General features: G+C 44.5%; 1 protein-coding gene across 1 annotated transcript in view; it reads right to left on the bottom strand.

The window, feature by feature from the left end:
* The window catches only part of PDPK1 (3-phosphoinositide dependent protein kinase 1), a 1,584,105-nt gene that overhangs the window by 1,166,835 nt on the left and 392,600 nt on the right, over nt 1-24,670 (bottom strand). Inside the window, exon 6 of the mRNA XM_044088924.1 lies at nt 2,696-2,833. Coding sequence (XP_043944859.1) covers nt 2,696-2,833 — 138 coding nt within the window. The remainder of the gene's footprint in view (nt 1-2,695; nt 2,834-24,670) is intronic.

Here is a 24,670-nt window from a genome sequence, read left to right as displayed (position 1 = left end):
AGGGGTCTCCAAGGACCTTCCTTCCTGGGCATCAGGAAAATCCTGGAATAAAATTCTCTTCCTATTTGGTTTTTGGAACACATTGGATGGTCCCCTTGGTTCATTAATTCTAAGAGAACCTCTGGGGAAAAAAGGTAATTGTTCCCCAGGAGGTTAAGGGATGCACCTGAAGGACGGTAGGTGATCCCATAACATAAGGTACCCTTTCTGAACAATGGAGACAACTCAGGAGTCTTGGGCTATGGTTTCCCAGGTTGGGAGGGACAGGGAAAGGCGCTGGGTAAGTGGAATGTGTGTGGGAAGGACACAGACATAGAATGGTTTTTGTCTAGAAAGGACTACTTTAGTGGTGAAATTGCCGTAGGCTAGGCTGTTGTGGTCTCCTGTCACTCTGTTTAGGGTTGTGGGTGAAGTGAATGCCTATGCGCAAACACAGGTTCGGCAAGATAATTTCTTTGGCACTTGGGTACTGGGGAAACAAAAATGTGTTTTCATTTCTTTCAATTCCTTACTCTTTTCCTGCAATGACTTGAACTTAGCAGCTGCAGAGCCAAACAAAGCAGAGCTGTCCAAAGGAGCATCTACAACTTTGGCTTTTATGTTCTCAGGTAAGGGCTGGAGTCTTAGCCAAGAGAATCTTAATACTGATGCAGAGGCAGTTGCTCTAGCAGAAGCTTCTGCAGCATCAAAGCTACATTTTATGGAGTGCGTGCTACTTGAGAAGTTGCACCAAGCAAGGAAGTAGCCAAGGTTTTATTTTCTGAGTCAGGCAAGTCTGCAGTTACTTGTGAAAGTTGGGACGTGCTCTACAGTGAATATGGTCATGTGTTTGGTAATTTATGGCCCTAAATGCTTGAGTGGCAGAAGTGTAGACTTTTTTGCCTAGTATATCCAGGATCCTGCTATCCTTTCCAGATGGGAGGAGGGTAGTGGACAGCAGTAATCTGGATAGCTTGTCAGAAGTCACAGAAATAATAGAGGGGTCCCGCAGAATGGCATCTGAAGAGGAACTTGCAAGTCCTCTGGGACCTTACAGAAGCGGTCTGGCTTCTTGGGGATGGGTGGCCGGGAATCTGGTGCCTCTGAAGGTGACGCAAAAGCATAGAGAAAGGCAGTCAAAATATCAGATGGGCTAGGTGATTCCACCTGTAGTAGCTCATACCATCTTTTTTGTACTTCAGATACTTAGGTGCTAAATGGTCTCTCATTTTAGCTAGTCTTTCCAAAGTAAAGGTCTTCCATATCTGAATCTGTTCCATTGAATTCCTCTTCTGGTGAGGCATAATCTAGGGGGGGGGGTGATTTTTGAATAGTAGGTTAGTGATTCCTCCCCTGAAGATGCCTCTTCCTCTGAAGAATCCTCTTCCTAGTTCTTTTAAGTAGACAGGCAGTACTGGGAGAGGGAGCTGTAAAACCTGGAGAAGGCCTAAGGGATATAACGGCACTTAAAAGGCCCTGAGGGAAATGCTGCCAGTTGCCAACAGGTTCTTTTGGTGGGGACAAATGTTTGGTTTTCAGTCTTTTTTTTGCATGCAAATCTATCCAGGGTAGGAGGCCCTGATGTAGGCATACATTCTATCAGATCAGATTCCACCTCTTCCCTAACAAGGATCTCAGAAATCCACTTAGGGCCATCCATTATCACGAGCTGTGGTTCCCCCTGGACATCCGACATAGATTCCTGCTTGGCCTCTGCAGACGTGCTTACGCTTGGATCCAAGGTGTCCTAGACATCAGGCTCGGCCTTTGGATCTGAAATGTGAACCAGAATTGTCTGCAGGCTCTTCTCTGCCTCAAGAGACATCGGTAACAGGCACAGCAGGAGGTTCAGGGCTTTGCTTTCTGTCCTTCCACTTCAAAATCGACTCACCCTCTGGCTCAAAGGATCTCTCCATAGCACTTTTTGCTAGCAGTTTTAATGGCTGATTCTCTAGCTAGACAGCTAAAGAGGATAATCTACCCCTTAAGGTCTTTGGCACAAATGCCTGACAGAACAGTTTTTGTAGTTTGGGCCTAGGCAGAAGTACTGGTGACTGCTATCCTTTTGTGGAATTTGTCTTCCACATTGGCACTTGCTCCTGTTGGATAACAAGAACCCTAACCAAAGACAGTAGCAAAATAATCAAGAATTCTCCAACAGGACACTTATCTGAAATTTGAAGTATCATGTCCGATCACAGCCTATGTGCGACGTACCATGAACCCTACAGTAGTAAAAGTATTTTGTATACTGGCCGACGTCAGGTTGCCTACAGTGGTGAACTCCCTCATGCACTGAATACTGCAACAGATGAATAGGACATCTGCAATTGCTTCCATATTCATCCAACTGCAACATGGCTGTCACCCAGGCAGCCATCAAGGCTCTTGCACTCATGTCCACATGCCTATAAGCACTTAAAATGTGGGTATACATCAGGGGTTGCAAGGGTTTTCGCATTACCTACAAATGAAAACGCTACCAGAAAAGCCCTGAAGAAAGTAAGAGCTCCTGTCACTACATGAGTTTTGCTTGTGTATCCATGCTACCATTCTCTTACCCCACTTACGTTTACTACCACCCTCTCTTCTTCAAAGAAAAATGGACAGCTGTGCTCCTCCAAAAAACAACATCCCCTGCCCCAGTTTCAGAACTTGAAAAGATTAACAGTAAATAAAGCACAAACTAGGTAGTCTTAATTAGTTAAAAGGATACAGAGCTTTTCTTCATCTTGAAATGTAAAATATAGTTTTACAAAGAATGGGTGATCCAGACTTGACATGACATCTCTTTCCCTTGTGACATATTGTGCCTTGTTCTCTTTTAAGATGTGTCGTTTCTCAAGAATTTTGACTAAAAAAGAAAAGAAATACATTTATATAGTTTTGAAATTACACAGTTTAGTACATATTAGAATATCAAGTAATACTACATACGCATGATGTGTACATCACTTTTATTTTCACATACACAAGTGCCAAATCCTGAAAATGCTCGTACACATCTAAGTTTAATCCAGCAGCAACAAATAAAATATGAAAGTACCTGCTTAACTACTGAGGCAACAAATTCAAAAACTAATGGAAAATTGAGAAACGCTACTTACAGCTGATTCCCTACTCCCACACAAAAAAGTTCAAAAGTTTCTCATTAAAAAAAACTTTTCAAGTTGTGTTACACCTTGACCAAATTTCGCTCATCTTGTTAACGCATCTTAAGCAAATTTACAGCACATTAGTACGAAACAATATGGTAAAAATGATGCTAAACTTTTACTAAGCTAGAAAAGCCTGAAGGAAACTACTCAACTTTTAAAAGAATAGTGGGGATTTAGGGGCAACAACAACTAATGATGTGGACTTCTAAGATGGCTCCACTCTGATTAACAGGTTGATTAGACCTTTCCCAGTTAGAAAACTTTTGACTTTTTCTAAGTTTCAGTTATCAATACGAGTAAAATGCATTCCCAAGGTAATAATTACACTGCCAAATCAGCCAGAAAAGTAGAAGGAAAAAAAAACTCACTTGGAAGAGTCATCTAGATGCTAAGCAAAATACACTTCCATCTTTGGTAGATGCACTTCCAGTAATTAAAATGTAATCAAATGCAATCAGATGTTTTAAAACTCACTGACTCACTTCAGGAATGCACAAAATCAAATAAACTGCAAAAAATTAAAAGATGCAATGAAAAAGGCTGAGCATGAGGCTTCTCAAGAAAAAGTGTTTCAAAAGTGGAGGTGAAGACCGGGAACAATGAGAAAACAGGAGATTGCCTGCTGTACCAGAGAAACCAGAAGGAAAGCATGTTTGTAAAACAGCATAACAGTATATGTCCTTTTCACTGCTACAGTACTCATAGCATGGGAGCTCCCATCAAGGACAGCCCAACACCTGGTCAGTACATCACAGACTTTACATCCTTCTAGTGTCATGTGTCAGGTGTAGGACATACAGGTCATGTGCGTACATTTCATACTTAGAAATGAAGTGCTCCAGGAGAACTAAAAGCAACCCTAGCAGAAAACAAAATATGCACATCAAGAGGGAAATAGAAACGAGAGAAAGCCAAAGACCCCTGAGCCAGTAAAATTCACAACAGAAGAAAGAACAAAGGGGGCAGGAGAGAAGTACTAAACACTGCAACCATGAAAAGGAGGACCATCTACTGTTATGGCAAGATTTTAAACAACCATACTGCATCCTTCCTTACCACTGATGCAGTATTTATAACATGTTGGGCATTACACCAAAGCTACTGAAAAGGGTGGGAGGAGGAAGGCACAGAGGAGCCCTCCACAAACCCATGAAGGATAGCCCTGGCAAATGCTGTCCTGTTCAGGAAATGACATCCAAACTGTAATGTGGCAGCTTCAAGGATGTGCATTACCCACACCCTGGAAGAAAGCTCCAGAATAGGGCAATGTCCTCGTAGAATGAGCTTAAACTGAATCAGAAAGCTGATTTCCACTAAAATAATAACAAAAAGCAATGGCCTTAAAAATCCAGGAGGAGATGGTTTGCTTAGAAAGCTCCAAACTTAATGTCCCAGTATGAAAGGTAACAAAAAGCTGCTCAAATTTGTGAATAGCCTGTTTTATCCAAATACCTGAGCTGTCTATGTAGAGACAAACTGTGAAGAACCTTCTCACTAGTAAATTGCAGAGAAGGAAAAAAAAGAAAGGAAGTTGAACAGCCTAAGAGGCAACTCACTGACCACCATGGGCATTAACAAAGGTTAAGTATGGAGACACCCTACCCCTATGAAAAATAAAAAATGGGGGAAATCGCCATCCAAGTATGAAGTTCAGAAACTCTTGGTTGAATTAAGGATAACCAATAAAATTATCTTTCAGGTGCAGAGTTCCAAAGAGGAGGCTCACAACAAGTCCGAGTCAGTTTTTCAAGGACAAAATTAAGGTCTCAAGAGGGATGAATATGTTTTATTGGAGGTCTGATATGAAGGATGCCTTTCTGGAACTGTTTGACCTCAAAACACAAGGCCAATGGTAGGTTCAAGGGCAGACTAGCAGAGATTGCTGATAAGTGAGCTTTAAGAGAAGAATATGCTAAGCCTTCATGGAGTTCACACAAGAAAAAGAACGAAGAGACCCCCCCCCCTCCACTGAGAAGAGGACCCTGGTGATGCTTAAGACAAACAAAGCCACCTAGGATCCTGTGGTAGTGGGTTCCTGGCCTCCTGCAAAAACCAAAGCACACCCTCAGAAAACTGGTGTTTAAAACAAAAGGGATAAAAATCCTGTCAACCAAAGTGATAACCGAAGAGTGGACAAATGAGGGTGAATGAAAGATTTATTTTCTTGTGTGAGAAGATCCATCCTGAGAGATAACTTGTGATGACTGCCCTTGGCCAGGTGAAAGGAGGAGGAAAGTACAGTTGTGTACACTTACCATAAATGTAGATGTTCGAGTATATTCACTGTTGCAGTCAACGGGTTATCTGCCTGCAGGTAGCCCTCAGTCGGCCCGAATACCAGAGACTTATTTCTGCATCAGTTGCTGTTGCTTCAGGACTGACGTCAGGGGTATAAAAACAGGCAGCCGACGCCATTACATTAGTTTTTCTTGCCATGTCAGGAGCCCCCAAGTGGGAGCCAGGTTACGGTGGAAGAACCCCACCAGTACAAAGTAAATACCAAAATGTCCCTTGTAAGGAGAGAGAGAGAGGAGGGGGATGGAGGGAGGGGAAAGTACAGTTGTGTACATTTACCATAAATGTAGATGTTCAAGTGTATTCACTGTTGCAGTCATTACATTTGGGTTATCTGACTGCAGGTTGCCCTCAGTCGGCCTGCTTAAAGTCTTGGGGTATAAAAAATGCAGCCAACACCATTACATCAGATTTTCTTGCCCCAGATGTCAGATGCCCCCCTAATGTGAAGCAATTAAACATAAAAGCACAAAGATATACCTCCAACAAAAAAGCAAATCTACCAAAAAGGCTTTTAAGCATAGTAAAGGAAGAAGTTAAGGGGCTGGAGGGAGGGTAACCAGGACTGCAACAGTGAATACACCCTAACATCTACATTTATGGTAAATGTACACAACTGTATTATGTTCTTAGTGTTTCACTGTTGCAGTCATTACACTGGGGTAGATTCCCAAAGCTATGGTTGGGAGGAGGAGTTTTGATAGCATTAGGGCCAGCTATAAGGCCCTGCAAGACTGCAGTGGCAAAGCCAGCTCAGGATTTAGGGAAAATTGGCAAATGATAATGCTTGGTGAAAGTGTGTACAGAACTCCAGGTAGCAGCTTCTAGGATGTCCCTGGTAGGGACGCCTCTGAGAAAGGCTGTAGAGGTAGATGCAGCCCTGGTGGAATGCGTTCTGATCCCCTGGGAGATAGATTTTCCATGGTGCGTATAGCAGAAATGAATGCAATGGCTTATCCATTTAGAAATGGTTTGCATTGAAATAGCCTTCCCCTCTGCCCCTGCAGCAAATGCTACCAGCAGTTGTTCAGATTTCCTTTGAGGTTTAGTCCTGTCCATGTAGAATCCAAGTTGTCTGCGTGCACATTAAGGAATGCAGTAACCATTCCCCTTTATTCTGTGGATTGGGAAAGAAGGTTGGCAAATGAATGGACTGATTAAGAGCCACACTGGATACCACACCTTGGGCATGAAGGATGGATTGGTTCTGAGGGACACCCTGTCCGCATGAAAGACGATGAAAGGCTCCACTGCCATAAGAGCCTGTAATTCAGATACCCTACTAGCTGAAGTGATTGCTAAAAGGAAAGCTGTTTTCCAAGAAAGAAATTTTAAGTCTGCAGTAGCAGCTGGCTCGAAAGGAGGTAGAGTGAGTTTCTCCAAGACAAAGTTAAGGTCCCAGGCTAGGGTTGGAGCTCTCCTGGGTGGTCTCAAATTTTTGGCCCCTCTGAGGAACTGCTTGAGCAGTGGGAGGGAGAAGAGGGGAGGTTCTGTGTTATAATGAGCTGCAATGGCTGAGGTGTGGATTTTAATGGAGGAAAAAGACAGGCCCTTGTGAAGCATCTCAGTTAAGTATTGTAAAATCTGAGGTAAATTGGGCGCTGCTGTGCTCATCCCTTGAGATTGGTTCCAGGTACAGAATCTTTTCCATTTTTCAGCATAAGATTTTCTAGTACTAGGCCTCCTTGCCTCTAAAATTATATAAATCACAGGTTTGCTGAAGGATGGTAAAGGAGAGTAAGTAATTAGCCAGGCTGCAAGGTTCAGTGCTGGAAGCTGAAGGTGCAGAATCTGGTTCTCCTGCTTAGACAGCAGGGAAGGAGTCTGAGGTAGGTGCCATGGAGATAACAGTGACACTGCGCAGGAGGGGGCATCAGTGTTGGTGCGGCCAGTCTGGAGCAATTAAAATCATCCTTGGTTTGTCCTGTTCGATTTTTAGTAGTACTTTGGAGAGCAGAGGCAGAGGAGGGAAGGCATAGACTGATAGGCTTTTCCAGCTGAAGGACACAGCATCCACTTTCTAGGCTTGTTTGTGAGAAGTCCCTGTGCAAAATTTGTCCAATTGGTAGTTCTTGGGAGAGGCAAACAGGTCTATATCTGGGCTCCCCCATTTGCTTGTCAACATGTTGAAAATCCTTGGTTCCAGTTTCCACTTGTGTGGGTCCATGAGGTTTCTGCTTAGTCCGTCTGCCAATGTATTTAATTTTCCTGGTAGGTATTGAGCTTGTTGGTGCACTTGGTAGCTCAAGGCTGTGTTCCACAATGCCATGGCTAGTATGCAGAGGGGGTAAGAATGTGTACCCCCTGCTTGTTTATGTACCACATAACAGTGGCGTTGTCCGTCTTTACCATTAGTTGTCCTGGAAGAATGTGGTCCTTGAAAGCTGTCAGAGCATTCTATACAGCTAACATTTCTTTTTGATTGATATGCAGGGTGCATTTGACTTGGGTTCCATTTGCCATGAATGCACTTCCCTGCTAGGTGAGCCCCCATGTATAGTCTGATGCATATGTTAAGAGTATGGGCGGCAGGGGGTGGTGTGAAAGGTAGTCCCTTGTTTTGGTGGCAGGCCTCTGCCCACCAAAAGAACTCTAGGCGTAGGCAAGGTATGACAGGAAAGTACAGTTTTGTACCTACCATAAATGTAGGTGTTTGAGAGTAAACACTACTGCAGTCATTACACTTGGGTTATTCTGCCGCCAGGCGGTTCCCCAGTCGGCTTGAGTTCCAAAGTCTTGGTCCAGCGTCTGTTGCTGTCGCCTCCTCCCTGACGTCAGTGTGGCAGGGGTATATAAGATGCAGCCGACGCCATTTTCTTCGGTTTTTCTTGCCCCAGATGTCAGGTGCCCCCAAATAGGTAGGCAATTGAAATTGCTAATAAAACATAACAAAAGCAAACAACAACTTCCAGTTATCAGCAAATACTCCCCATAGGTAGTAAGGGGTAGAAGGCATAGGTATGTACCAGCAAGTAAGAGGGGAAGGAGGGAGGGTAACCTGGACTGCAGCAGTGTTTACACTCGAACATCTACATTTATGGTAAGTACAAAACTGTACTATGTTCATCGTGTTACACTGCTGCAGTCATTACACTTGGGTGGAATCCCAAAGCTGAGGTAGGGAGGCTGGTTCTGGCCCTGCAGCAAAGCAGTGGCGAAGCCAGCTCTGGATTTGGAGTATAAAGGCAAATGGTAATGCTTGGTGAAGGTATGCACAGAACTCCATGTTGCTGCTTCCAAAATATCCTTGGTAGGTAACTCCTCTGAGGTAGGCAGTTGAAGTGGCTGTTGCCCTGGTGGAGTGAGATCTAATGCTGCTAGGTAAAGGTTTCCCATGGTGAGCATAGCAGAAACGTATACAATGTCCTATCCATTTTGAGATAGTCTGTTTTGAAATAGCTTTTCCCTCTGCTCCTGCAACATATGCTACCAATAATTGCTCAGATTTTCTGAAAGCTTTGGTTTTGTCCAAGTAGAAGCGTAACTGCCTATGAATGTCCAAAGAATGTAGTAGTCTCTCCCCTTTGTTCTGTGATTTTTGGATAGAAAGGTGGCAAATGAATAGTTTGGTTTAGAGCCACACTTGATACCACCTTTGGCATAAACGTAGGGTTAGTTCTTAAAGACACCCTGACCTGGTGGAAAATGAGGAAAGGTTCCACTGCCATTAGTGCCTGTAATTGTGACACTCTTCGTGCTGATGTTATTGCCACTAGCAGAGCAGTTTTCTAGGAGATGTATTTTAATTCTGCTGTGTTAGCTGGCTCAAAAGGAGGTAAAGTTAATTTTTCCAAAACAAAGCTGAGGTCCCAAGTTGGGGTAGGTGCTCTACGGGGCGGTCTTATGTTTTTAGCCCCTCTGAGGTACTGTTTGAGCAAAGGATTAGAAAAAAATGGTGGATCCGTGTTGTAATGAGCAGAAATGGCTGAGGCGTGGGATCTTGATTGATGAGGAGAGGCCCTTGTCCAGCATCTCAGTTAAATATTGAAGCATCTGAGGAATGTTTGGGACAAGAGGGTCAAGGTTGTGCGCCTGGTTCCAGGCACAGAATCTCTTCCATTTATCCGAGTAGGCTTTCCTGGTGCTAGGCCTTCTGGCCTCCAGAATAACATCCATAACAGCTTTGGAGAGAGGCATTGCTTGCTCGACTAAGGAATTTTCCATGCAGCTAGGTTTAAGGTCTTTAGCTGGCTGTGAAGTATCTGATTGTTGTGCTGTGCCAGCAAATGTGGGATTTGAAGCAAAATCCAGGGTGGTTCTTGTGCTAAGTTCTTTAAGATTGGGTACCAGTGCTGGCGTGGCCAGTCTGGTGCAATCAGTATCATCTTTGGCTCTTGTCTGGCTTGTATGAGTACCTTTGGAAGGAGAGGTAAAGGAGGGAAAGCATATACTTGCAGGTTTTTCCAGCTGAATGAGAGGGCATCCACTTTCCATGCTTGTGGTGGTAGCTCCTTGTGCAGATTTCTGTAGCTGGCAGTTCATTGGGGATGCAAACAGATCTATGTCCGGACTCCACCATTTTTGTGTTATCATTTTGAATACTTGTGGATTCAATATCCATTCGTGGGAATCCATGATGTTTCTGCTTAGGTCGTCTGCCAGTGTGTTTTTCTCTCCTGGCAGGAATTGTGCTTGCAGATGAATTTGGTAGTCTAGAGCTGTGTTCCACAAGGACATGGCTTGTCTGCAGAGGGGGTAGGAGTGTGTGCCGCCTTGCTTGTTTATGTACCACATAACTGTGGTGTTGTCTGTCTTTAGTAGTAGTTGTCCTGGATGCAGCAGGTCCTTGAAAGCTATAAGTGCATTTTGTACAGCTAGCATCACTTTTTGATTGATGTGAAGATGCTTTGCTCTGTGGGCCACTCGCCCTGAATACATTTTCCTGCCATGTGTGCTCCCCAGGCGTAATCCGATGCATCTGTTGTCAGTGTTTGCCTGGCTGTGGGTTGAGTAAAAGGCTGTCCCTTGTTGAGGTAACAAGCTTTAGCTCACCATCGAAACTCCTGTTGAAGGCAAGGAATTAGTGGTATAACTGTTTCCAAACTTTGACAGTGAGACCATACACTCTTTAGGTACCATTGTAGTTTCCTCATATGCAGTCTGGCATATGGAATTAATAGTATGCAAGATGCCATGTAGCCCAAGGCCTGCAGAATTTTTCTTGCAGGGAGTTAGGTCTTTGTTGCCATCAATTGAAATTGAGTCAGTTGTCCTTGCTTGTCTAGCGTGAGATAAGCCATCTGGGCCGTTGTGTTCAAGCTGGCACCCGGGAATATTATCTGTTGTGAGGACACTAGTTTTGATTTCTTTTCGTTTACTGTATACCCCAGACAACTTAATAACTTTTTTACGAACGCCAGATGCTTTAGAAGAATGTCCTTGCTCTCTGCTTGAATCAGGCAGTCGTCCAGGTATGGATAAATTTGAATTCCATTTTGCCTGCAAAATGCAATTACTGGTGCCAGGCACTTTGTGAAGACTCTGGGCGCAGGAGATAAGCCAAAGGGCAGTGCAGAGAATTGATAGTGCATTGAACCAGCTAGAAATCTGAGGTATCTTCTGCAGTTTTGTCCGATAGGGACATGTAGGTTTGCCTCCTTGAGGTCCAAAGTCACGAGCCAAGCTTGCTTGCCCAGCATGGGAAGAAGCTGCTGTAATGTCAACATTTTGAATTTCGGAACATCCAGGTAAGTGTTTAGAAAAGAAAGATCCAGAATGGGTCTCCAGGCTTTGTCCTTTCTGGGAACCAGAAAGAGTCTTGAATAAAATCCTTGTCCTTGGCTCCTGTGGCACCTTCTGAATAGCTCTCATGTCCATGAGTGCTGTAATTTGTTTTTGAGCCACTGCCTCTTGATTCAGTGGCAGATTTGGCATTCCTTTTAACCTTGACAAAGTGTGAAATTGGAACCTGTAACCTTGAGATACAATGTTGAGAACCCATTTGTGTTTGGTGATGCAATGCCAATTGTGACAGAAAAGTGCCATTTTCCTCCTAAGGGGGCTGCCAAGAGAGAACTTTTTGGCAGCTGTAGATGGAAGTCATTGAGGCCGCTTTTTATAAGGTTGTGGCCGGTCTTCCCCTTCTTTCTGGCCTGGTGTACCCCATTGTTGAGGCCTGTAAGGACCTTGTGCTTGACCTCTATTTCTTGGATGTCTGTATTTGCCTCTGACGTCTGTCTGACTGGAAAGGACCAATTCTTTGTTGGCCAATTTGCTAAAACGAGGAGGCTGAACTTGCAAGAAATCCTTCACTGTTTGCATGGATTTTTCCTTATCCTCCATCTTCTTTAATACCTCCTCTGCCTTAACTCCAAACACATCCTGCTGCAAAGGTGCATCCAATAATTTTGCCTTAACATGATCTGGTAACGTATGTTCTTTTAACCAAGCATGCCTTCTAATGACAGAGCCAGTAACTGCTGCTCTACAGGAGGCCTCTAAGGAATCGAACCCACATTGCAAAGTATGTTTTCCCACTTGTTCAGCTGCATGCAATAAATCCTGCATTTCTTTAAAATTAGGAGGATCTGAATCTGGAAGCATCTTTTGTTTCAACTGACACAATAAAAATTGCTGATATTTTAGCATGTGAAACTGGCAATTTAAGGCTCTCATTGCTAACTTTGCAGACGTATATACTTTCTTTCCCCATCTGTCTAATGCTCCGGAATCTCTGTCAGAGGAACTGTTTTTTTTGCTGATGAGGTCTTAATCCCTTTGGGTCCCTGAGAAATAGTTTCAGGGTCAGCAACAGGGCTTTTATACAGAAATTTGTGAGAGTCAGGTACTCTAATATCTATCAGGTTTAACTGGGGATGGAGGTAAGGAGTCAGGGTTTAAGCTGGATTCAGTGTACACATCATCCACAATATCTAACACTGGCGGAATAGCAAGGGGCCTGTGCTAAGGCAATAAAAAGAAGTCTCTGAGCCTTTTCTTGGATTCTGAGTAATCCTGGTCTTCCCAATGGAAATGTGCTCCCTCATGGAATGTAAGGTCTCCCCCAAAGGAGTAGTCCTCAGGCGGCGAGGCTGATGGAATTGATTCCTCAGCATCCGAATCCTCATAAGGGGGTAAGGAATATCCTAGGTCTGAGGATGAATCTGAAGAAATTAACACCTGGTCAGAAGATTCATAATCTGCATCCTGTCTGGGCCTTTTATCGGGGGGGGGGGGGGGGCTCTGATCAGGGTGATGAGGTCTTCGGCCATTTTGAGCATTTATTTCTTAGGCATGGAAACCTGTCCTAGAGAATGCTGTGAATGTTTGTTTTTAATGGGGCCTTAGACTTAGCAGTGGGTTTAATGGTTAACTGGGTAGGTCTGAATACACCTTCTGAAGCTGTGGATTGCTCAGCTACTTCAGTCCTCTCAGAAGGGTTAGTTTCGGTGGGCTGAGAACATAGAACGTCCGAAGGCCCAGCTAGCTCCACGTGAGAGTCTTAGCCGGTTTGTGGTTCCGTGGATGCGGTCGTCAGGGGCTGCTTAGGCACCTCGCTGAAAACCGGAGAACCGGCGACCGGCCTAGAAGAGGCCTCGTCGTCAGTTTTGGGCCTCGGATGCCTGTCCTTGTCTTTGCACTTTTTATGTAATCCGGTCGTTGGAAGTTCCGATGGCATGGCGTAATTGAATTTTCTGCCAAAGTAATGTCGGGCAAAATCAAACCAACATTTAATAGTGCGCTTGATAAACCTAGCACAAAACAGACAACCATTGACGTTGTGGTCTGGGTCTAGGCATGGAATACAACAGGAGTGGAAATCTTTATGAGGTATTTGCTTCCCACAAGAAATAGTTATTAACTTTTACTGACATCGGTCTGAGGCAAGAAAAAGTTTCCCCAACGGGGTACTTAGCTTTGTAGAAGACTTGGGTTCTGGATTCGGAATGAAAATCTCAGGAGTCGTCCGACCGGCACTTGTGAACTGCTTCTGCTTCGGGCACCACGCGGCAAGAAAGACTGAAGAAAATGGCGTCGGCTGCATCTTATATACCCCTGCCGCACTGACGTCAGGGAGGAGGCGACAGCAACAGACGCCGGACCAAGACTTTGGAACTCAGGCCGACTGGGGAACCGCCTGACGGCAGGATAACCCAAGTGTAATGACTGCAGCAGTGTAACACTATGAACATTCATTGTTTCTAGGTCTGGAGAATGTTGACACCATAGGCTTTTTAGATACCACTGTAGTTTTCTCATATGCAGTCTTGCATATGGAATTAGAAGAATGCAGGAGGCCATGAACCCCAAGGCTTGCAGTATTTGTCTTGCAGACACAGCAGGGTTTTTGTGGCCACTTGTTTGAAGTAGGTTGTTAAATTAATTTGCTTTTCTGGCGTGAGGTAAGCCATCTGGGAATTTGTATTCAAGTTTGCTCCCAAGAATATAATTTGTTGACAGGGTACCAGGTGTGATTTCTTTTAGTTTATGGTGTACTCCAGACAAGTTAGAACCCTTTTTACAAAGGCCAAATGATTCAAAAGTATGTCCTGCCTTTCTGCCTGAATTAGGCAATCGTCCAGGTATGGGTATATTTGAATATTTCTTTGCCTGCAAAATGCAATAACTGGAGCTAGGCACTTTTTGAATACCCTGGGCACAGTAGACAAGCCAAAGGGCAGTGCAGAGAACTGATAGTGCGTGTAGCCTGCTTTGAAGCGTAGGTATTTTCTGCAAGATTCCCTGATTGGGACGTGCAGGTATGCTTCTTTTAAATCTAGTGTTGCCAGCTAGGCATCTTTGCCTAGCATAGGAAGTAACTGAAGAGTCAGCATCTTGAATTTTGGAATCTCCAAAAAAGTGTTTAGAGTAGACAGGTCCAGGATAAGACGCCATGAATTGCCTTTTCTGGGTACCAGGAAAGGTCTTGAATAGAAACCTTGTCCCTTTTCCTCTTCTGGTACCAGCTGAATAGCCCCCATACTTGAGAGAAAGTGCTTGTTTTTGGGCCTCTGCCCAATGATTTGCGGGTAGGTCCGGCCACCCACTTGGTGTTGGCAATGACTGGAAGTGAAATCTGTATCCCTGGGACACTATATTTAAAACCCATTTGTCCTGGGTAATGAGTTCCAAATTCTTTGCATGAACAGCAATCTTTCCCCCCAAAGGGGCAGTCAGTTAAGTGCTTGGAAATTTTAAAAGGAAGTCATTGAGAGTTTACCATAGGGGGTAGTCTTATTATTCCAAGACTTGGAAGTGGAGGCCCCCCACTGCTTAGTTCTATGAGTCCCCCTGGGACTGAAACCTGGGGTTTTTGCTGTGTCTGGGTTTGGCATGAGAAGACCTGGAAGGGGATGGAAAGGACCAATTCTTAGAGGGCCAGTGCCTACTAAATATAGGAGGCTGAACTTGTAAAAAATCTTTAACAGTTTGCATAGATTTAGCTTTTTCTTCCATCTTTTTAAGAAATTCCTCAGCCTTGTTGCCAAACAGGCAGTCCTGATTTAAAGGAGCATCCAACAATTTAGCTTTAACATGATCAGGCAAAGATTGCACCTTAAGCCAAGCATGCCTTCTGAGCACAGACCTAGTAACAGCAGCCCTGCAAGAGGCTTCTAATGAATCAAAACTACATTGCAAAGTATGTTTTCCAACATGTTCCGCAGAATGCATTAAATCCTGTAATTCTTTATTTTCCACACAGACAGGAATCAACAACATTTTCTGTTTAAGCAGTCCAGTAACATGTTGCTGATATTTTAACATATGAAACTGGCGGTTTAAAGCCCTAATGGCAAAGGCTGCAGAAGTGTAAACCTTCTTAGCCCATCTATCCAGCGCCCTGGAGTCTCTATCAAAAGGGGTAGGATTTTTAGCAGTAGAAGCCTTAACTCCCTTGGGCACCTGTGAAATAGTATCTGGACCTGACGTCATGGAAGAAGGGACAGCAACTGACGCAGGACCCAAGACTTTGTTAATCAGGCCGACTGAAGGCAACCTGCAAGCAGATAACCCAAATGTAATGACTGCAACAGTGAAACACAAAGAACATCCTGGTAGGAATTGTGCTAACAGGTGTAATTGCATGGCAGAGGCTGTGTGCCAAAGGGTCATGGCCAGCCTGCAAAGAGGGTAGGAGTAAGTCTGTCCCTGCTTGTTGATATACCACATCACAGTGGTGTCCGTTTTGTTCAGGAGAGCCCCTGTGGAGAGAAGGGGCCAGAAAGCTGTCAATGCATGCTGGACAGCTAATATCTCTTTTTGCTTAATGTGCAGATGGATTTGCTGTGGGCTCCACTGGCCCTGTATGCACCTGCCATCCAGGTGTGCACCCCAGGCATAGTCTAATGCATCTGTGGTGAGGGTATGAGTGGCGGGGGGTGGTGAGAAAGGTAGTCCCTTGTGGGAGCATGCTGCTGTCCACCAAAGAAAATCTTTTCTGAGGCAAGGTATCATGGGTATAAGAGTTACCAGGTCTTGAGAGTGTTGACACCAAAGGCTTTTTAGGTACCACTGACGTTTCTCATATGCAGTCTGGCATATGGAATGAGTAGAATGCAAGATGCCATGAACCCCAGTGCTTACAGGATTTTCCTTGCAGATAACTGGGATCTGGTGGCTAGTTGAGAGAAGTAGGCTGTCAGGTAAGTCTGCTTTTCTGGTGTAAGGAATGCCATCTGGGATGCTGTGTCCAGGCTTGCTCCCTGGAATGTAATCCTTTGGGTGGGTACTAGTTTGGATTTCTTTTCGTTGATAGTGGACCCTAGGGAGGTCAGTAGGGACTTTAGAAAGGCCAGGTGCTTGAGCAGCTTTTCCTGTTGGCCTGAATTAGGCAGTTATCTAAACATGGGTAAGTCTGGATATTACTTTGTCTGCAAAAGGCAACGGCCAGAGTCAGACATTTTGTAAAAACTATGGAAGCAGTAGATAAGCCAAAGGGAAGTTCACAAAACTAAAAGTGCAGACATCCTGCCCTGCAACGTAGGTATTTCCTGCATGATTCCCCGATAGGAATGTGGAGGTAGGCCTCTTTTAGGTCTAGGGTGGCTAGCCAGGCATCCTTGGAGAGCATGGGTAACAGTTGCTGGAGGGTGAGCATTTTGAAATTTGGTATCACCAGGAAGGTGTTTAGAATGGATAGATTGAGGATGGGGTGTCAGGTGCTCTCTTTTCTGGATACCAGAAAAAGTCTGGAGTAGAAACCTTAGCCTTTCTGTTCTGCAGGAACGTGCTCTATTACCCTCATAGAGAGCAGGGAAAGGACTTGCGTTTCCGCCTCTGCCCACTGGTTTGGAGTGGGAAAGAAACTTTGTATCTCTGGGACACTATGTTGAGGATCCAGCGGTCACTGGTAATGGTGGCCCAGGTACTTGCGTGAAAGGAGAGTTTTCCTCCTAGGGGTAAGTGAAGGTGGGCAGAGGGAGGGGGTGGTGGAGGAGAGTCATGGTGAGTTCTTACCATGAGGGGGTGGCTTAGAACTCCCTGGTTTTGAAGTGGAGGAATTCCACAGTTTTGATCTCTGCGTTCCCTGTGGCTGCTGTCTGTGGGGTCTGCTTCCACAGGGTCTGGGCTGAACTGACCTGCCGTGAGCAGGAAAGGACCAGTGCTTGGAGGGCCAATGCCTACTGACCCTGGGCTCTTGGACCTGTAAGAAATCCTTAACTGTCTGCATAGATTTAGCTTTTTCTTCAATCTTTTTCAAGACCTCTTCTGCCTTAGTGCCAAATAAGTCGTCTTTGCTCAAAGGTGCATCCAACAATTTAGATTTAACATGGTTTGGTAAGGGCTGTTCCTTAAGCCATGCATGCTGCAAACAGTTGCTCAGTTTTTCTGAAAGCTTTTGTTTTGTCCAAGTAGAAGCGTAACTGCCTGTGCATGTCCAAAGAGTGCAGAAGTCTCTCCCCTTTATTCTGGGGATTTGAATAAAATGTTGGGTAATGAATGGTTTGGTTAAGAGCCACACTGGATACTACCTTTGGCATAAATGTTGGGTTTGTCCATAGAGAAATACTGTCCGGATGAAAAATGATAAAAGGTTCCACTGCCATTAATGCCTGTAACTCTGAGACTCTTCTTGCTGAAGTTATTGCTAGGAGCAGAGCAGTTTTCCATGATAAGAATTTTATATCAGCTATATTGGCTGGCTCAAAATGAGGCAGTGTGAGCTATTCCAAGACAAAGATGAGGTCCCATGTAGGTACCGGTGCTCTCCTTGGGGGTCTTATGTTTTTTGCCCCTCTGAGGTACTGTCTTAGCAGTGGATGTGAGAAAATAGGAGGTTCCGTATTGTAATTTGCTGAAATGGCAGAGGCATGGATCTTAATTGATGAGAAGGATAGGCCATTGTCCAGCATCTCAGTTAGGTATTGTAAAATCTGAAGAATATTTGGAACAAGTGGTTCAAGTCTTTGTGCCTGGTTCCAAGCACAGAATCTCTTCCATTTTTCCGCATAAGATTTCCTGGTGCTGGGCCTCCTGGCTTCCAAAATGACATCCATAACCGCTCTAGAGAGGTTTGTTCTGAGTGGCTATATTTGCCATGCAGCCAGATTTAAGGTTCTGAGTTGGGTGTGCAGGATCTGATTGCTTTGTTGAGTCAGATGATGTGGAATTTGAGGTAAAGTCCAGGCTGGGCCGTGAGCCAAGCTCTTTAGGACTGGGTACCAGTGCTGGCGTGGCCAGTCTGGGGCAAACAGAATCATTTTTGGTTTCTCTTGTCTGACTTTTAGAAGTACCTTGGGAAGGACAGGCAGAGGTGGAAAGGCATAAACTGTTATGGTTTTACAGCTGAATGATAGAGCATCCACTTTACATGCTTGTGAGTGATAAATCCTTGTGCAGAATCTCCGTAGTTGGCAGTTGTGAGGGGAGGCAAAAAGATCTATGTCTGGGCATCCCCATTTCCTTGTTATCATACTGAAGACCTGTGGATCTAGTTTCCACTCATGAGGGTCCATGAGGTTTCTGCTTAGTTCGTCTGCCAGAGTATTTTTCTTTCCTGGCAGGAATTGTGCCTGTAGATGTACTTGATAGGCCTGTGCTGTGTTCCACAAAGTCATGGCTTGCCTGCAGAGGGGGTAGGAATGTGTGCCCCCTTGCTTATGTACCACATGACTGTAGTATTGTCCATCTTCAGCAATAGTTGTCCTGGATGTAGTAGATCCTTGAAGGCTGTCAGGGCATTCTGTACAGCTAGCATCTCTTTTTGATTGATATGAAGATGCATTGGGTCCGCGGCCCACGTGCCCTGAATACATTTTCCTGCCATGTGTGCCCCCCAGGCATAATCCGATGCATCTGTTGTCAGTGTCTGCCTGGCTGTGGATAAAATGAAAGGCAGTCCCTTGTTGTGGTGACAGGCCAGTGCCCATCATCAAAACTCCTGTTGCAGGCAGGGAATAAGAGTTATTATAGTTTCCAAGCTGTGGCAATGTTGAGTCGAAACACTTTTAAGATACCATTGTAGCTTCCTCCTATGCAATCGTGCATATGGAATTAGCAGGATGCAGAATGCCATGAAGCCCAAAGCCTGCAGAATTTTTCTTGCAGGTAGCTGGGTCTTTGTTGCCATCATTTGAAAGTAATGAGTCAGTTGCCTTTGCTTGTCTGGCGTGAGATAAGCCATCTGGGTAGTTGTATTTAAGCTTGCACCCAGGAATATTACCTCTTGACAGGGCACTAGTTTTGATTTATTTTCATTTACTGTGTACCCTAGGCAAATTAGTAGTCTTTTTACAAACGCCAGACGCTTTAGAAGAATGTCCTTGCTCTCTGCTTGAATAAGGCAGTCGTCCAAGGAGGGATAGATTTGAATTCCTTTTTGTCTGCAAAAAGCAATTACTGGTGCCAGGTATTTTGTAAAGACCCTGGGCGCAGTAGATAAGCCAAAGGGCAGTGCAGAGAATTGGTAATGCATTGAACCAGCTATAAATCTGAGGTATCTTCTGCAAGTTTGTCTGATTGGGACATGCAGATATGCCTCTGAGGTCCAAAGTAACTAGCCAAGCCTTCTTGCCCAGCATGGGTAGAAGTTGCTGCAGTGTCAACATTTTGAATTTTGGAACGTCCAGGAAAGCATTTCGAGTAGACAGGTCCAGTATTGGTCTCCAAGCGTTGTCCTTTCTGGGTACCAAGAAATGTCTTGAGTTAAATCCTTGCCCCTGCTCTTCCTGTGATACTTTTTGAATAATCCTCAAGTCCATGAGAGCAGAAATTTGTTTTTGTGCCTGTGCCCATTGATTGTGTGGCAGGTCCGGCATACCTTTTGGCCTTGGTAGGGTGTGAAAGTGGAACCTGTAACCCTGAGAAACCATATTCAGTACCCATTTGTCCTGGGTGATCGTGTGCCGATTTTGTGAGAAAAGTGCTAGTTTTACCCCTAAGGGTGCTGCCAAAAGGTAAGTGTTTGGCATGGGTAGAGGAAAGTCATTGGGACTGTTTCCTATAAGGTTGTGATTTGTCTTCTCCATCTTTGGGGGCTGAAGCACCCCACTGTTTAGGTCTGTGAGAGCTTTGGGGCTGAGATCTGCCTCTTGGGTGTCTGTATCTGCTTCTTTGTGGCCTGTCTAAGACTGGAAAGGACCAATATTTTGAAGGCCAGTTCCTGCTAAATCTGGGAGGCTGAACTTGTAAGAAATCCTTTACTGTCTACATTGACTTTGCTTTATCCTCCATTTTCTTTAACACCTCTTCTGCCTTAACACCAAACAAAGTATCATGCTGTAATGGAGCATCCAATAATTTTGCTTTAACATGATCAGGTAAACTTTGCTCTTTTAACCAAGCATGCCTTCGAATGACAGAACCTGTAACTGCGGCTCTGCAAGAAGCCTCTAATGAATCAAAACCGCATTGCAAAGTATGCTTTCCCGCTTGTTCAGCTGCATGCAATAAACCATGCATTTCCTTATTTTCAAAACATTCTGAGCTTGTAAGCATTTTCTGTTTTAGCAAAGACATTTGGTATTGTTGATATTTAAGCATGTGAAACTGGCAGTTTAAAGCCCTTACAGCTGCAGTAGCAGAGGTGTAAACTTTTTCCCCCATCTATCCAGTGCTCTAGAATCCCTATCAGAGGGGACAGGGTTTTTTGCAGTGGAAGCCTTGACCCCCTTTGGGAACTTGAGAAATTGTTTCTGGGTCAGCAGCAGGGTTTTTATAAAGAAATTTATGAGAATCTGGGATCCTGTAGTACCTATCTGGCTCGACTGGTGCAAGGGGTAAAGAATCATGAGACAAACTGGATTCAGAAAAAAACATCAACAATATCTAGCACAGGGGGGATAGCAAGGGGCCTGTACTGAGGCAGTAAAAGAAAGTCTCTGAGCCTTTTCTTGGATTTTGAATAACCCTGACTATGCTCCCTCATGGAGTGCAAGGTTTCCCCAAAAGAGTAATCCTCAGGGGGAGAGGCTGAAGGGATAGATTCTTCAGCATCAAGAGTCCTCATAGGGAGGAAGAGAATATCCCTGTTCTAAAAAGGAATCGGAGGAAATGGAAACCTGGTCAGAGGAGTCATAGTGTCTTGCCTAGGTCTTTTATCAGGAGGGGGATGGGAAAGTACAGTTTTGTACCTACCATAAATGTAGATGTCCGATAGGTATGCATCTGCAGTCATAACATATGGGTTGTCCTGCCTCAGGCAGCCCTTCGGTCGGCCGGATTCCAAAGTCTGGGTCTGGACTCGGCTGATGTCGCACTTTCCCCGATGTCAGAGCGACTGGGGTATAAAAGCATCAGCCAACGCCATTTTCCTCAGTTTTTCTTGCCCCAGGTGCCCTCTATGAAGGCTAAATTTGGATAAAAATGCCAAAAAATTCCAAACATAATGCAAAAATATATACATATATATAAATATACAAAACAAATACACCATAACAGACTCCCCCAGCTAGCTAATGGAGGGGTAAGCACCCTAGGAATACCACAGAGGGGAAGGAGGGAGGGTAAACCTGACTGCAGATGCATACCTATCGGACATCTACATTTATGGTAGGTACAAAACTGTACTATGTCCTTCAAGGATGCATCTGCAGTCATAACATATGGGTAGAATACCATAGCCAATCTGGGGGTGGAGGTACTAAGAAAATGATGGTGTAGATAAGATACCCTGCAGGGCTGCTGTAGCAAAACCTGCTCTGGATCTGGAGTATAGAGGTAAATTGTAATGCTTGGCAAATGTATGCACGGAGCTCCATGTAGCAGCTTCTAAAATGTCCTTGGTAGCCACCCCTCTTAGGAAGGCTGTAGTGGTGGCTGTGGCTCTCGTGGAATGAGGCCTAATATTCACAGGAACAGTCTTTCCATGAAAGGAGTAGCAAAAGCGAATGCAATTTCCTATCCACTTTGAAATTGTCTGTTTGGAAATTGCTTTTCCTTGTGCCCCAGCAGCATATGCTACAAACAGTTGGTCAGTCTTTCTGTAACTTTTAGTTCTGTCCAAATAGTAGCGTAATTGTCTGTGTATATCCAGAGTGTGTAGAAGTTTCTCCCCTTTATTTTGTGGATTTGGGAAGAATGTAGGCAAGTGAATTGCTTGGTTCAACGATACCCTAGATACCACCTTTGGCATAAAAGTAGGATTGGTTCTTAATGAAACTCTGTCTTGATGAAAAATAAGAAATGGCTGCACTGCCATTAAAGCTTGTAACTCAGGTACTCTTCTTGCTGAAGTTATGGCCAGAAGGAATGCAGTTTTCCAAGACAGAAACTGTGGATCAGCCGATGCTGCTGGTTCAAAGGGAGGAAGTGTTAGTTTTTCCAGCACAAAATTAAGGTCCCAAGTAGGTAAAGGTGGTCTCCTTGGAGGATTGATGTTTTTGATTCCTCTGAGAAATTGTCTTGAGAGGATGTGAGAAGACAGGTGGATTTACATTATATTCTGCTGAAATTGCTGAGTCATGTATCTTAATGGAAGAATGAGACAGGCCACTGTGGAACAATTCTGCTAAGTATTCCAGTATGTGTGCCATGCTCATCACTGACACATCTAGGCCTTTTGTTGTGTTCCAAATGAGAAATCTTTTCCATTTTGCCGAGTATGCCTTCCTTGTGGAGGGACGGCGAGCTTCCATAATAATGTCCTTTACCCTCTGGGACAAGCTGTTCTGAGTAGGAGTCATGGTATTCTCCAGGCAGTCAGTTGCAAGGTTTTTAGGTTGGGATGCAGGATCTTGAAATTGTTCTGCGTCAGAAGAAGTGGCCATAGGGGGAGAGGCCACGGTTTCGTCTGTGATAAGCTCTTCAACAGTGGGTACCAGTGCTGCCTTGGCCAGTCTGGAGCTATCAGAATCACTCTTGGCTGTTCTGCCCTGATCTTCAGTAAAACCTTGGACATTAATGGGAGTGGTGGGAAAGCATAGACTTTTCGAGCTTTCCAGCTGAAAGAGAGTCCACCTTCCATGCTTGTGGGTGGTATGTCCTTGAGCAAAAAATTTTCAGTTGATGATTGTGGGGTGAGGCGAACAGATCTATCTCCGGCCTTCCCCATGTTTGTGTTATGAGCAAGAAGATGTCTGGGTGCAGCATCCATTCGTGTGCATCCATGGTAGTTCTGCTTAAGCTGTCTGCGAGAGTATTGTCCCCAACCTCGGTCTGAGGCATCCGTGGTGATGGTTTGGTTTGCTTTTGGTTTGTTGAAAGGCAACCCTCTGTTGGACTGGCAGGCTTGAGCCCACCACAGAAATTCCTTTTGAAGGCAAGGGATGAGTGGAATCAAAGTTTCTAAGCTGTGACTGTGTTGAGTCCATACACTCCTTAGGTACCATTGCAATTTTCTCATATGCAGCCTGGCTTGTGGAATTAAAATTATGCAGGATGCCATGTAACCCAGGGCCTGCAGGATTTTCCTTGCAGTCAGCTGAGTTTGTCTTGTTAGATTCTTGAAGTAATCTGGAAGTTGTTTTTGTTTTTCTTCTGTGAGAAAGGCCATTTGGGTGGTTGTGTCTAGATCTGCCCCCAAAAAGGTTATTCTTTGGGATGGAACAAGTCTTGATTTTTGGATGTTGACTGTGTACCCCAAGGCCTGTAATAGTTGGATGGCATAGTCCAAGTCCTTTAACAAATTTTCCTTGTTGTCTGCTTGTATCAGGCAGTCGTCCAGATATGGGTAGATTTGAATCCCCTGAAGTCTGCAGTGTGCAATTACTAATGCCAGGCATTTCGTGAATACTCTGGGCGCAGTAGATAAGCCAAATGGCAATGCTGAGAATTGATAATGCTCTGATCCTGCAAGAAATCTGAGGTGTCTTCTGCAACTTTGTCGAATAGGGACATGCAGGTATGCCTCCTTGAGATCTAAAGTCACCAGCCAAGACTCCTTGCCCAGCATGGGAAGAAGCTGCTGTAGGGTCAGCATCTTGAATTTTGGCACAATGAGGTAAGTATTTAGTGCGGACAGGTCGAGAATAGGCCTCCATTGATTTTCTTTTCTTGGAACAAGGAATAATCTGGAGTAAAATCCTTGGCCTTGTTCTGAAAGAGGTACCTTTTCTATGGCTTTCATTTGTATTAATTTGGTGATTTGCTTCAAAGCCTCTGCCCTCTGATTTGGTTCTGATTTGGTGGCAGGTTTGGCATTCCTTTTCCTTTTGGCAATGTGTGGAAATGGAGCCTGTATCCTTTGTCTATTATTTGCAGTGTCCATGAGTCCCTTGTAATGTAATGCCAATTTTTTGAAAATAAAGAAAGCTTTCCGCCCAAAGGTGCTTCTAATTGAGCCCTGGTCGGTGGAGTCAAAATTAAGTCATTGAGTCTGTCCTGGAGCAGCAGTAGTTGTTCCTGCACTACCTCTCTGGTTGGGAGGCTGCCACTGACGGCCTCTGTAGGAGCCTCTGGCTTGCCCTCTACCTCTGGCACGCCTGTTCCTGCCTCTCTGAGATCTGTCTGAGTCCGGAAAGGACCAATTCTTAGTAGGCCAATTTCTGCTGAATCTCGGTGGTTGTACCTGCAGAAAGTCCTTGACTGTTTGCACAGATTTTGCCTTTTCTTCAAACTTCTTTAAGACCTCCTGAGCCGTGGAACCAAATAATTTTTGTTTTTCCATTGGAGCATCCAGGAGCTTAGCTTTAACATGGTCCGGTAGAGATTGTTCCTTCAACCAGGCATGCCTTCGAATAACTGCCCCTGTCATAGCTGACCTACATGAAGCTTCCAGTGCATCATAACCACATTGCAAAAAATGGTTGCTAACCTGCTGTGAGTTATGTACCAGATCCTGAAGTGATTTACGGTCAAGGGGTTCAGAGGAGGAAAGAATCTTGTACAATTCATCTAACAAATACTCTTGGTACTGAATC

This window comes from Protopterus annectens, chromosome 12.part0 (genome assembly GCF_019279795.1).
Source record: "Protopterus annectens isolate FY-2018-M chromosome 12.part0, PAN1.0, whole genome shotgun sequence".
In the NCBI taxonomy this organism is placed as follows: domain Eukaryota; kingdom Metazoa; phylum Chordata; order Ceratodontiformes; family Protopteridae; genus Protopterus; species Protopterus annectens.
The sequence above is the reverse complement of the archived record's forward strand: the minus strand, read 5'-3'. Positions and strand labels throughout refer to the sequence as shown.